We start from the raw sequence: 14,466 nt of genomic DNA, 5'->3' as shown, positions 1-14,466 counted from the left end.
GGGACGAGCCTGGCCCAGTAGTCACGCTACTATCTCGCCCTCGTCGCGAAGGCAGACGACGTCCGGCTAGGTACGCTCCTATAGCGCCAGAAAGAAAATAGAAGTGCTTAGCGAAATAATAATTCCGAACGAGGGCCAAACGTCTAGGAATGTAGCCTCTCGGAATACAAAAAAACTGGACAGCCCAAGAGTCGAAGACTGCAGCTCCACGACCCCTCCGCTGACTAGTATAAAAGAACGAGAAGAATAACAAAAACATTACGAAAACAAAATAAACGCACGACATTACAGGAGAAAAATAAAATAATAATAAATTATGACAAGTGATAATAAGAAAGGAAAATAAATCAAACTCTGACTTATTCAGGAGCATTGCTTTGAGCAGGAAAATAGTAATTAAAATAAATATAGAAACAATACGTAAAGTTAGTTGTTTTGTTAGAATAGTTAGATTGTAGTTGAATTTTTTTATAAACTGTTATCATGCCATGTACTTAACGGATGAACAAGGAATTGGATGGGTGGCCGATGAGATCAGGGCGTACCTTTCGACTTTAATCCAGATGGGGCGAATTGATACACCCCTGTTACAGGCGGGCTTCTCCCGGTGTAAAATAATCATTTAGTAGCTATAAGTCGAAACGTAACCCTGACCTCTAGAAACGGCTTCATAAAACATCTAATCTGATTCCTTGCTCAACCACGTTAAGTATTTTTTATTCATAAGTAAAGGCCTTCGTCTGGTGTGTGAAGATCACATATTGGGCGGAGGTGCAATTAAGATACATTTAATTTAATTTAAAAAGTATAAATGATGATGGATAAAAGAGATAATCTTAAGACTAAATATAAGTATTCATATAATAAATTTTGCCGCGCTTGTCGGCAACGTCCAAATTTCCACGCGCCTGCGCCGGGGTGGTCCTCGTGATTCGTCAAATCAAAAAACATTAGGCGATAAAATTTGGCCAATCACGAGAGTCCTTTTTGTAGAATGGCGTGGGTACGCGAAGTTTGAAAAAGAAAAAAAAGTTAGTGAGCGTCCCTTTTCCAACATGTACGGACCTGCGAAACTTATTGTTAAAACAAAATATGTAAACGTTTAAAGAAAATGTAAAATATAAGAAGACCACGTTACGAGCACGAAAGACCGTGTTTTATTTACACTCCAATCGTTTATACCTTTTTTTTTGAATCCGGGGTTCGATGGACACCTGAGCTAGCCGCTGGAACCCCGGGTATCTCACCTTCTCTATCATCAGCGAAAGATGTGTCCCGCTTTAGATCCGCCATCTCTCGTTGCCCTCGATGAATGACAGCTGAAGTGTATCACGTTTCAGATCGACTCTGGAGTCCCAGCTGCGCCTGTCTAACTGGGACGGGAAGGAGACAGACGGCGGCGCGGAGAGAGAGCTGCACGCCACGCAACGAGACCGCTCAGAACTACGCGCCAAGGTAGACGCTCTGCAGGACAAGATCCGGCAGTTGGAAGCAGAGAAGCGCCAGGCCAAGTCCCACCGCAGCAAGAGCTACGAGCGGCCCGAAAAGTCCGTGTACTCGGACACCGAGTCCATCTTAGGCGCCTCTTCAGGGCGGGACATGAAGTTAGGAGGCGGCGACTCCAACCTGGCGTTGCATTCGCTGGGTGCCGACCTCTCGGATCCCCTCACAGCCCTCTTTGAGCGGGAGAATCGAGATCTCAAAAACAAAATACGCCGCTTGGAAAATCAGCTGGCCGAAAAGGTAACCGAGCTGACCTCTGATATTTGCCCTTTTAAATATTAAGTTTGTATGAAAATGGAGAACAGCAATAGATACAGCCACAACCTTTGAATGAGACAATTTACAATGCGGACAACAATTTCGCTGGTAAAGTTAATCCGTTTGTGTAACAAAAGACTATCATAGCCGATTCAAAAATCGAAAAACGTACATACTGTGTTTTGATTTCTATTCAATTTGTCAAGTAAATCATTATAGCTTTTCATCATAAATCCGCGATTCTCTCACCAATTTTTGTGTATTGTCGATAAAAAAGTTTTACTCTAAACATTAACATCATGCATTTATAAAAAAATTACATTTGTTATACACACTGCGAAGGTGTTTTCAGTTGAAAATTGGCACCCTTAAAATAGAGTCCACGGTAGACCTTTCCCGCCACTGATATTGCCTGTATATACTGAAAATCATTCGGACTCACAAGATGACTAACGTCGGTGTCCCGAAATGAACAGAAGAGGAAAGAAAAATTCTGCATGGCATTAGAACTAGAAAACCACAACAGCATTCAATCTAGTAATCCCCTCGTCCAATCTCATCGACAAAGTGATTCCACCTTGTATTGTGAAATGTTGCAGGAAGCAGAATTAGCGATAGCCCGCTGCAAAGGCACGGAGAGCGGTCACAGTAGGTCGGGTGGGGCGCTCCGCGAGGAATGCGACAGACTGCGGGTGGCTGCCGTGCAGGCCGAGAGACTCCTGGAATCCCGCGAGAGCAACTACCGTCAGCAGATACTTCGATTGGAGTCGCAGGTTCTCATTATTTGTTCTTCCATAAAAGTTTGTATTTTTTCTGAGGTTTTTCAAATCAAACAAGGCAACTGTAAAGTTACTTGTCGTAAACAGTAAACGTTTTATATGTAACATTCGGATCAACTAAATTACAGATCTACAAACTTATCTAAAGAATGGCCAGAAATAGAACTACGAACTACCATGGAACGCCATTTTGAAAATGTCATTCGAATGTCAGATTTTGTCCAGTTACAAGTCTTGATTGGGTAGTTTTCGACAGTGGCTCCTCCATCCCATTCTTCAGATAAGTTTGTAGGTCTGTATAATGTTTTGCAGGTAACTGTAGTATCCATAGTAACTTGCATTTGCATGGCAAGTACGAGGGTTGCCCAAGAATTAAAGACCTTCATTTTTGGCGACGCGGATGTTATTTCTCAAAAAATGGCAGCACTGGCGTGTAGCATAGACTTCCCTCTCGAGAACGAGTGGTGAGCTGGCTCGGTAGCTACAGTATGACCTTTGCGTCCGTTTGAGATGGACGCTCTGCTGTCGAATCCCGCCGCCTGCGAGGTGTATTAAATCATTCGGTTTCTCAACCAGGAGGGAGTCCACCCAGTTGAAATCCATCATCGTCTCACATCCAATTATAGTAATGTGATGAACCAGCGGAATGTTAGGAAGTGGTGTACTAAGTTTTCGAGTGGTAGTAACGATTGTTCATGATGAGGAGGGGCGAGGAATGAAGTCACAATCGCAAATCTCACATAACATAATATTAAATAGTATCAAGTATCATCTGTTACTAGGCAACATTAACAATTTCGGACAAATTTGTGATTTAGTTTATTTTTAACGGCTATTGAAAGCAGACAACCTCTAGTATTTTTATAAAAATGGATAAAAGTGCATTTCGAGTGTTGATAAAACATTATTTCTTGCATTGAAAAACCAAAACAAAGCTTGAAAAATATTACGGGACTCTTCGCCATCGATTAAAATGTTTCACCACACCATAAATTATGAGAAAATCCACGATATTCTGATGGAGACCGGCGAGTGAAAATGCACTAGATTGGTGAGGCTGCCGGCACCCCAATTGAACAGGTTCAAAACATTTTTCATAATCATTTAGAAATGATAAAGCTCTCCGCAAGATGGTTGTCGCGATTGCTCACAATCGACAATAAACGTTCACGTCTGACAAATTCAAATGCATGCTTTAAGATGTTTAAGCGCAATCCAAATGAATTTCAGCGTCGATTTATAGCTGTGGACAAAACATGGATCCATCACTATACACCAAAGACCAAGGAATAGTGGAAACAGTGGGTTTCTCCTGGAGAAAATGATTACTGCTACTACTACAATTTATTAGAGTGTTTCAACGACACTAAAGGGAAAACGATCACATTTTGCAAGGAAAAAAATTCTCTAAAGGAGAATATGTGAAAAAATTATTCATTGTTTCATTATCATACTTCCCTCGTACAACACAATAAGAGACACATACTTACCAATTTTCCCCATATTCCAAAAAACCTATTTCATTTAATTCTCCGATAGTCATTTCACACCGTGAGTGTAAAACCAAGGTATGTATCTGCAAATTTTTCAATAAAACAACTGCAAAAGTCGTGAACTTGATAATGTAAAAGTGAAGTAACTGAAAGACCATGCAATATAATGTAGATATAAACCAAATATTATGGTTTTTTTTAGAAACTCTATTTCTCCTAACAAAACGAAGACTTCAAACCCTAATATATCTAAAATATGTCTTTTGCAGATGCCTTGGTTTTACACTCACGGTGCGATTTATCTATGATAGTATCTAATGGAAATGCGCATTATAACATAACATAAAGAAGTAGTGCTGCAAATGAACATAGTGTCCTCAAATGTGTCAAGTTGAAATTATTTTGATGACAATTGCAATACTGAGCCAGTTTAAAAAAAATAGTATCTGCTACGTATCAATATTGTGTTAAAAATTTTCTAAGCATCGGCGGATCGAAACAGAAGGGACGGATGTAAAAAGAGTAAAATTGTATGTCCAGATCCAAGCATTGCGCGGGCAGCTGTCGGCGGAAGCGCGGCGTCGCCAGCTTTTCGTGTTGCGGTCTGGCCGACACGGGCGCGACATGCAGAGATTGAGAACTGCTCTCGGTGACTCCTTGCGCACCGTCTCTCAGGTACACAACGCCGCATTTTATTTTTACCAATATTATCTACGTTTTTATATACATATCGAAAATCGATGAAAATAGTTTTCATCAAATATCATCATCAGCGCTATGAAGGTCTACTATAGATCCGTCCGCTGCTCGGTCTCATGCATCTCCAGTCTCGTCTGCATTTGTCCAGTGGATATCCTTTCGCTGATATCTATCGAATGGTGCACTCTTGACCTGTTCCGTATCGCATTGTGTTACTCTTAATTTATGGATCTCACTCATGTTATTAATTAATTATTAATACCAAAAGTACTATTCACATATTTCTAGATAGAATAGAGCCATAAAAATGATTGAGACAAATTGAAATAAAAATGTTGAGGGTCGATGAAATATATCCCCCTGAAACCGAGATCCTTTTCTCTTTTTCATTGATGCGGTTTTGACACCAAATTATTTTTTTTATTGTCTACATTTAGATACCGCATGTATCAATACGCCACTCCCTAAAAAAGTAGTTGATCTGTAAAAATATAAATTATAAAATAATATCGTTACCCGAGAGCTAATGTATTATTTTTTGTCCAAAAATGTCACTTTCAGGAAAATGAAATTTAAGATTTTTCAGCTGCTCGATGTCTATAGACTTTTGAATTTTAGGTTTAGGAATTTCAGAACTCCGTTATGAATAGATTCAACAGGTGAATAGACTTTGGAAGATAATATGATAGTTCAGGTACCAAATCTGCAAAACCATACATACGACATACAACACACCGGCTCTGAGGTTCAAAAATACAGTTATGAGTAGGTCATAGTTTGTGTTAATTTAACTAATTTTGTTAAATAAATAACATCAATTAGGTATTTTTATATTCATTTTTTTTTTAAATATTACAGTCGTACTTGGTTATTACGATCACGGAAATAGCGAGATCTCGGATGTAATGAGGAAACTTTCGTTGACATTTTAATTTATGATTTTCTCCATACATTTATTCGCTTTTATAACGAGCTACTTCTTGGGTATACCGAGCAAAACTGTTAATGTGTCGATCGTTTAAAATCAACATTTTCGACCCTAAGCAATTAGACCGATGCCGCCGGGATCGGATTACGTTTATGACACTAGTTAAGTGGCATGTAAAAAATCCAAGCTTTGTGAAGTCAGTAGGTACCTAACAGCGCCGGCGGCTCAGCACTTCATTACAATAAACAACTTCTTTTGTAGTTTATGAATGCCACGCTTGTTTAGGGGATTTTTACGGTAGTTTTCAGATTTTTTATGTTCTATGCTTAAATAGAACGTGGCGCGAAAAATGTTATTTAACGATATAACGAGTAATGCTTATAACAAGCAAATTCAGTCGGTTCCATCTTCCTTGTTCGGAACCAAGTTCGACTGTATAATATTATTATGTACTGTACATACTCCTACCTATACCTACTATGTATGTACTTATTGGACTATACTTTATCTGCAGCACATGATAGAATTCAAAAAAGCAATCATCAACCAACCCTCATTTTGATTTTAACTTGTTAAGTTGTACTATTTTATAATTTATAAACAATTGTTATAAAGTGATGATTTTTCCTGGTTATTATTAAATATGTATATTGCATTACTTGTTATGTACTTCTGTCGCGTTCAGACGTGGCGATTTTTGTTGCTCAACAATATGTAGAATGACCGTCGAAAGTCAATTTAACCGGTAGCCGAGATGATAAACAACTCGCATCGCCCCGTCAAACATGTTTTAACTTGCATACAATCACATAGTCGATCGTCATAGAGTTATTGTTTTTGTTTCTGAATTAAGTATGGCATCGTCATCCAAAAAATGTTTTAAAGCGGTCAAATGAAATGTCGTCAACGAACTGACAAATGCATATCGATTCGAGTCAAATTAATATATGGGAACACATTCATTTCAATCTCAATCTTTAACAAAGTTGAGCAACAATGTATTTATAATTGAAACATTTGTTAGTTAGGTCAGTTATCAGATGTCTATGATATAAATATTATGTATGAAAGAAATTTGAATTACACGAATGGTTCATATAATATAGTCACCCCGGTTGAAAATGTTCTCTAAGGGAGAAAAGCGATCGCTAATAGTTATAATTTGTAATTAATAAAATTAAATACAGAAACATTAAGCATGTACCTTCCTATTCGAAAAAATCTGAGAAAAGGGACATTTCAAAATACAAAAAAATCTCACTTTCTAGGGTTTATCAAAATCATGTATTTTCCGATTTCGTAAAATTACAGATGCAGTATTCTCATTTACCTAATATGTACAATCTATGACTTGTCTTTATAGTGGTATGTTTTTAACATTTTTTGTATGGATGAGCAAGCTCAAATTTTTGCATTACTTGGAAAAATATGTCTCACAGTGAAGTCATACCTATTCACTTTATGTCCGGTGACTCATGTTTCAATATATTCGATGGCAACATTTCAAAACAGATTTATCACCCGTGAGAAGTGACAAGTGTCAGACGGTACCTGAATCCTTCTGAAGAACACTTTGTAATTGTCTACAGAATGACTGTTGTAACAGTAACTTATTTGACAATAGCGTTCTAGGATTAATGAATTTTATTTATGCATTGCAGACAATATGAAGGATGATAATAAATCTGTTCCACTTTTGAATGATTCTCTCATCTCCGCTCGTCGTTTTGTTTCAGGAACCCGCCCTCGACTCCATGCTGCTGGAACACGAAGCGAGAAAACTGGACAACACCCTCACTCACAGCTTGCCGCACTTCAGCGATGATTACGAATCCTCCAAATGAATTCATCGCCGGGCCGATCGAAACTTCAAAGACATTCATCGCTCGGTCGTCTCCCCGGTTGCGACCGATTCATACCCCGACTACGCTGATAATCAAACCTCTGTATACTGCTATAGTTAAGGTGTAGAATCAATGCGGAATCATCCGGATGCGGCCACACATGAAAATCGATTGTCTCTGAATTGCATCGCCGGAGTGATAATTTTCAAAACAATACTTACATGCCAGATAACAAACAATTGGTGACATTGAGCAACCGACAATATATCGGAGGAAAGTCGACCGCGTGTCAGGCAAAACTTGGCAATTCAAAATTGTATTTTTTTTTTTAAATATCTTCAAAAATGTAGTATGCCGAATTATGGAAATAATTTCAGTTTTTATTTTTAAATTTATCATGTCTCGTTGAATGGAAATGGGAGAGTAATTTAAAATATTGAAAAATCAGTTAAATAAATACCTATGATAAAATTATTATCATAATGCATATATGCGTAAAGGAAAAAGGGATGAGTAAAACAGAAGTTTCCATTCAAAGTGGTCCAAGTCTCAAACTTATTTTGGCTCTGCTGAAAAACAGTAATTTTAGACTCTTCTCCCTTTACCTTTTGTTTATTTTATTTATAGATTTATTATTAGTATTGTGTATGAAACTGTTATTGTGAACCCCAGGTGTATGTGTACAATCAATCATTGCGTTAATGTTAATTATTTCGTGTTTGTTAATGTGACTAAAAAAAATCAATTTGGGTGCAAACTTTTGATCTGCAGAGCGAAATAAATAAAAAGATAATGACGGCCACTGTCCGGATCCTATTTCGAATGGTGCAACATTATAGTTTTAACCAGGTTTATTCCAAAGCATAAAATGAGTACGCTAAAAGAAGAACTCGCTCGTGCGACAGAATACCAAAGTGGAAACCTTTTGTACAAACTGACATGATTTTTTCAAGAAATCTCGAATGACAACATAATATTATGTTAACGCAGTATGATTCGTTCACGGTTAGAATTTTCGATGAGAACTTAATTAGAAGTATATAGTGAAGTACAGTTTAATAAAAATTAAAGAAATCGTTAAATGAGTCGTCTATTTCCAATATCTGCTCTCTCCTCTCTTCATAATTTTGGCAAAATAAATTGTGTTTACTAATCAGTAACAAATGTGTTCCTAAAAATGCCAAATTTCAACAAAAAATGATTGAAAATTTTACATTCATTCTCAGCCGTTCAATAAACCGTTTGCCAAATCCGGTCGGCCACCGAGACGGATAGACGACTTGAATGACCACTGCCATTCTTGTAGTCGATTTTAAAGATTAAATAGAAATTTGATGAATTACCGTAGAAGTATTATCACGTAGGTCGTAGTTATTATTCCGATGTAATCCGATTGGATTATGATAATAATAAAAGAGGGCGGCGGAATATCTTTAATATTAATAGTTCACTAATAAAATTTGACAAACTCCAATAGGTGCGAAAGCTAAATCTAGGAATGAATTCAATACACAATACGTAGTTCGCAATCCTCCACACGTCACAGCGGTCTCTTTTTCGACTGTTCATGCTTTATCAGTAGAATTTAAAACACTTTCAAAATGAATTCTCGGAATGCGGTTACCCGCTATTGTTTCCTGTCCTGTATTTAAATATTTTTTTCACAATCAGAGAAATTTCAATTTATCAATTGACAAAATCCGTCCAGAAGAATGCTTCACTGACATTATGATAATATATTATTTATTATATTTGGTATATTTTGATAAACTTATCAATACTTTTATTAAAAATGAAAGGAAGGCCCGTCTCAACTGTATTCATCCAAAATTCTTTGTATATTTTAAAGTGAGTACTTGATGAGTTCATTTGTTTTTTTAGTAAAAAGATTTTTGTTCACTCTCGAGTTATAGATTAATCGTGTCGGATCATCGGCTGTAGAAATCAATAACACATTACTGATGAAAACATAGAAATAAAAAAAAATCATAGGTTGTAATAATAATGTAAACTGTTCACATTTTCTTTATTGAGATTTTAGTTTTCCCATTAAATATTATGTACATCGACAATGTTCATTATCAGATCACTTCCTGGAATGAGCCCTCTTTAAAATAGGTACATTATTCAAACAAGTGGAAGAATATTTATTTAACAATTTCAATATTACATCGTGGTCACTTCCGTGTATTCAATAAAATAATGATAATCAACTTTACTCAGTAAATGTACAACAAAATCATTGACCACATTCCGGTCATTGTTTCCCTTTATTCCAAAAATAATTGCACTTTCTACCATAAATACTTAACACACTGATCGCCGACAAGTTTTATGTAAAATGATAATTTGTTTTTTAAGTATTCGATAAATATGTAAGGCTACATTTTTTAATGTGCAGCCGCAGGTATCCGTCGCAGTGCCGATAAAAAGATCGATCACACTGCCCCGGGCCGGCCACCTGTCTTGTTCTAGCGACTGCGCTCACAGGTTGTTTCTGTACGCTCCACCGTTATCGTTTGATCAGACAAATAGTCGCAAAAATTGCAATCAGTAATCTGGGGAAATATTATTAGCGAGTGTGCGTGTTGCGACACAGTGCATACATTTTACTTTGCGATCTTTATTTACTTTAAACAAATATTCTCGGGCCGGTGCAGTAACACCCACGAGAGCCACTCTACATAGAAAATATACATCACGCGCGCCGGTCACATGTGACCCTCGCGGCGATCAATGTCTTAGTATAAAAAATAATCATTTCATTTCCGCCGGTTCCCCGAAAGCAACGATACTAGACTGCGAAATCTTTAAGGTGAGACCTGGCAGCGGCGCTCGCGTTGTATTTTGTCTATGGTTTTAGATTTCGAAGTATTGCAAGTATTGAAACGCGAGAGGAGGGAATGTAGTTCTCCAAGCCGCCGCCGATCACCGTAAAGATTTCGCAACCTATGTGAAACAGGTGAAAGTTCTAAAACAAAACTAATAAGTAAGTAATTTGTGTGTACATATTATTTTCAAAATTGGGACATATTGTCATCTTAATTAGTATACTACCCATACTTACGTTAACAACCTTATTATTTATCGTGATGTTTGATGTTTATTATTTTATTATTAATAAATGAGAAATCAGGCCGAAGGAAGTGTTTATTTGGAATGCCTTTCAACTGTAATCATTTATTGAAATAAATCTTCAGTCGTGCACGATTAATATGATTAATTAGAATTATAATTTGTTTGCGATTCCCAATTGTGAGCACGCTCTTTGAAAGAAGATCTTGCTTCATTCGGTGGAAATTGCAAAAGCCAACTTCTTTCTATGCGGAAGGACAAAATCATCATTGCGAAGCCTATCATAAGAAAAGGTACGCGTGAGATCACTCATATCTTATGATAATTTTTTAGATTTTCATACATATTCAAGTACAAAATGGGTGCAGTTACAATTTATTGTAATCTAATCAGAGTCACTGCTTTGGCCAAAGTCCCATTTTCAATAATCTCAGATAGCTTTAAATTCTATATCATGTAATCTCTCGATACCTAATTTGCAAGTGATAAGCGTAATGCCGTAATGAATCTGCAAACGCTGTTTCTATCTTAATTTTGTGTAGGTACCACAAAGTATGTAAGTAAAATGGAATCATTCAAACGGAGGTCCTTCCGCCCTTCTTTCTGAGAACGCTTTTTTTTTAATTCACTTTAAATTTCACTCGATTGCTCGATTTCTTTTTCTCCATGCGATGTCTTGTAAATAAAATTTGATTCAATCAAATTCTAAGACAATTTTAATTAAGACAAGTATTTATTTTTAATTTAAATTGAATCGTGCGTTCGGAGAAATATTATTTTTGTAGTTATTTATATTTTAAAGACTGCGTCGGTTCTTTTATGTCTAGAACGTTGACAAATGCAGTCTAGGATGAGCGTTTAGCTTTACTTTACAACGCATGTACGTGTACGCGACCGAATAGGCACCTCAGGTTTAGAATAAATAAATCATTGCCGTTGAAAGGTAGCAAAGCAAAGCAAATCGGCCATTCGAATAGAAAATGTACTACTTAACGCATGACACATTAATTAGGTGATTGATGTAATGTTAATGTAAAAGGTCAATAAAATCACACGATAAAAAGGAAGAGTAATCCCGTCTTTTATTTAACCATACAGAATAATGACAACGGAATAATGTTTTCCCATTTATATAATATCCATCCCTGCGGATGAGCAACCGACAGCTGTACGTTCATGGCATAGCATGAGGTGAGATGTTGCGAGGGCTCATTCCGCCCGCCGGTGTGGGTGAGCACGCACACTGACACTCCTCCGGGCGGGGGCGGGAGGAGGGGGAACTCAATTGAACTCTGCCCGCTGCCGCATCACTAATTACACTATTAATGCTCCACTATCTTTTTATTGGGCAGACAATTAAAAGCCAGCAGTCGAAATTCCACCCCACTTCTTCACTCTATTTAACACAATTTAAACAACACAGAATGGGGAAGACGCCTCTGCGAGAAAACGCCTACCGTACTTTTCCACTGTTGTAAATTGACTTGAAATATTCGCCCGACGAGGACCATCCGACGCCGTCTCGGGCCGAGGGGCATCCGTTCCGAGTTTTCCCTGAGAGAACAGGCGAGCGCCCTCTCGCAGAGGGCCGTAATGAAGGAGGACGCATTAACATATCTGACGGGACGATAAAAATGTACAGGTGAACATCGAACATAATCGAACGGGTGGGTAGGTATATAAAAATATATGAGAAAATCGGACCGCCTACGCGCGCGACGCGCCGTCCGAATTCAGTGAAAAAATCATAATTAAAAAACGTTTTAACATTATCGAACTTCTAAAAATTTATTAACGTATCATAGTAAAGCGAAAAACATTAAAAATTACATTAAATGAGCCATAAATGTTAAATAAAATGAGAAATAAAGAGACTGGACGAGCGCGGCATCGCCCCCCGACCAACTGAAACTCCGCGGCCGGGTCGCTGAACATCTACGCAATACGCACTACAAACATCAAAATCAACATTCATCTACTTACAGGGTCCCTCATTACATTTGGCAACGCGGTCCGCGCCCGGGGCCCGCCTGCGGAGTCTCAGTTATCACATTATCATTAAATATAATTGAATTATTTAACAATTTTAATATATTTGACAAATTATCCATAAAATTCATATTATTTTTTTCCATAATTTCGTTCTCTCTGGATTCCCTTCCGACGAGCGTCGCAACAGATAGGATCGAGAGGGGGTCGGGGGCCGGGGGCCCCGCCCCTGATATGGAGAGTCGACATAAAATATTCCAAAGTATAAAAATGAAACGTTTCCTCGCGAATGCGCGTTCCGGGCTCGAAGGGAACGAGTCTTAAAGAGAGTCTTCAACTGATCACTTAAATATATATACGATATACGTAGGTATCTGTGTGCGGAGTGAACGGTCGCGGGGACAGTCTTAGAGCAGGACGCAGAGGGATTTCTTTTTCTGTTTCTGCTTCTTCTCCGGAGACTTTTTGTTGATTTGTCGCACTAGATCGTAAAATGTGTCGTTAACGTTTATTTTGGCTTTGGCGGAGGTCTCCATGAAGGCGCAGTTGAACTGGCGCGCGAGATTAGAGCCCTGCTCCTTGCCCACCACCCTCTCGGCCTCGAGGTCGCACTTGTTGCCCACCAGCACCATGGGCACGTCGTCCGTGTCCTTGACCCGCAGGATCTGCTCCCGGAGGTCCTGCAGGTCGTTGAACGTCGACTGCGCCGTTATCGAGTAGACGAGCACGAAGCCCTGCCCGTTCTTCATGTAGAGGTCCCGCATCGCCGTGAACTGCTCCGTGCCCGCCGTGTCCAGGATCTCCAGCATGCACTGCTGCCCGTCCACCTCCACCTGCTTCCTGTAGCTATCCTCGATGGTGGGGTCATACTTCTCCACGAAGATGCCCTGCACGAACTGCACTGTCAGAGCGGACTTCCCGACGCCCCCGCTGCCCAGCACCACTATCTTGTACTCGCGCATCGCTCTACACGCCTTTGCGGGAATTAATATAAAAAAAATATAACAATTTCACAGCTAGCCAGCATATGAACTAGGAAGTTATCGCAAAAACGCTAATATAAGTCAAACCGCCATGACACCGTTAGCTGGGCGATGGCTGATGAGCTCTCAGCTCGGTGTTGCTATCAAAAAAACATCTTTCTGACTCATATTAAACGGCCTATATGGCCATACTTCATAAACGAATTTCTTATACACGGCCGGTTAAATTCTCTATTATTATTTTATTAATTTAGGAACGCATACCAATGCAATTAATAATATAAATTAAGTTGACACAACGAGAATCTCTTTGAGTTGACAGCAGTTTAGTTATGATTTTCATTTTACTAAGTGAATTAATAAAATTATCATTTGGAATCGACTATTTCTACTACTTACTAGTATTATTATTATGTACTTGGAACATTATTTTTTCAGTACCTAATCTAAATGTAGAATACATTAACACAAAAATACATCATCATCATCATCAATTTGGGTGATGGATTAAGGCCTCTCCAAGTGTCGATTCCAGTACTTTCGTTCTTGTAAGTTGCGTTACTACGTAGAGACTTTTGACAGAACAAAATTATTTCGTTGATCCAGTAAATTCTAGGGTCTTTCAACAATGGCGATTCTAGGCGTTTTATAGTGTCTTCTTGGTCGCTACTGGAACACTATACCTATATTATTTTGTTTAACGATTGTCTCATAAAAACACAATAATTGGGTTGGTTTTTTTACACTTAAATTTTTATTTCTACTAGGTACCTATAATAAAAAGGAAGGAAAGTATAAATACAAACAGGACTCGAAATGGACCGGTGCGCACTGGAGCCCCGTTCCGGTTCGTGAAACCGGAAAAATTATCGCTCCGTCTCGTGGAAAAAATATTTTGACCGTCTGAGCTAGATA

At 38.3% G+C, this 14,466-nt stretch overlaps 2 protein-coding genes across 2 annotated transcripts in view; one reads left to right on the top strand and one right to left on the bottom strand.

The window, feature by feature from the left end:
- The window catches only part of Root (ciliary rootlet coiled-coil, rootletin), a 131,010-nt gene extending 122,424 nt beyond the window's left edge, over positions 1-8,586 (top strand). The window contains exons 31-34 of the mRNA XM_085945352.1: positions 1,341-1,743; positions 2,361-2,534; positions 4,574-4,708; positions 7,397-8,586. Coding sequence (XP_085801478.1) covers positions 1,341-1,743; positions 2,361-2,534; positions 4,574-4,708; positions 7,397-7,504 — 820 coding nt within the window. The 3' untranslated portion in view covers positions 7,505-8,586. The remainder of the gene's footprint in view (positions 1-1,340; positions 1,744-2,360; positions 2,535-4,573; positions 4,709-7,396) is intronic.
- Positions 8,587-9,497: 911 nt separating this feature from the next.
- Rap1 (RAS oncogene family member Rap1) lies at positions 9,498-13,690 on the bottom strand. The gene has a single exon (XM_085945351.1). The coding sequence runs from the start codon at positions 13,528-13,530 to the stop codon at positions 12,976-12,978; it is 555 nt and encodes a 184-aa protein (XP_085801477.1). The 5' UTR covers positions 13,531-13,690; the 3' UTR covers positions 9,498-12,975.
- Between the last annotated feature and the right edge of the window lie 776 nt (positions 13,691-14,466).

Source organism: Rhyacophila brunnea, unplaced genomic scaffold, assembly GCF_057557595.1.
Source record: "Rhyacophila brunnea isolate RB1 unplaced genomic scaffold, BYU_Rbru_1.0 scaffold_18, whole genome shotgun sequence".
NCBI classification, from domain to species: domain Eukaryota; kingdom Metazoa; phylum Arthropoda; class Insecta; order Trichoptera; family Rhyacophilidae; genus Rhyacophila; species Rhyacophila brunnea.
Note: the sequence above shows the minus strand (reverse complement) of the source record. Positions and strands in the feature narration are given on the sequence as shown.

Bases quoted from the DNA above. Each gene is read 5' to 3' on its own strand.
- Rap1 (XM_085945351.1), bottom strand. From the start codon at position 13,530: ATGCGCGAGTACAAGATAGTGGTGCTGGGCAGCGGGGGCGTCGGGAAG.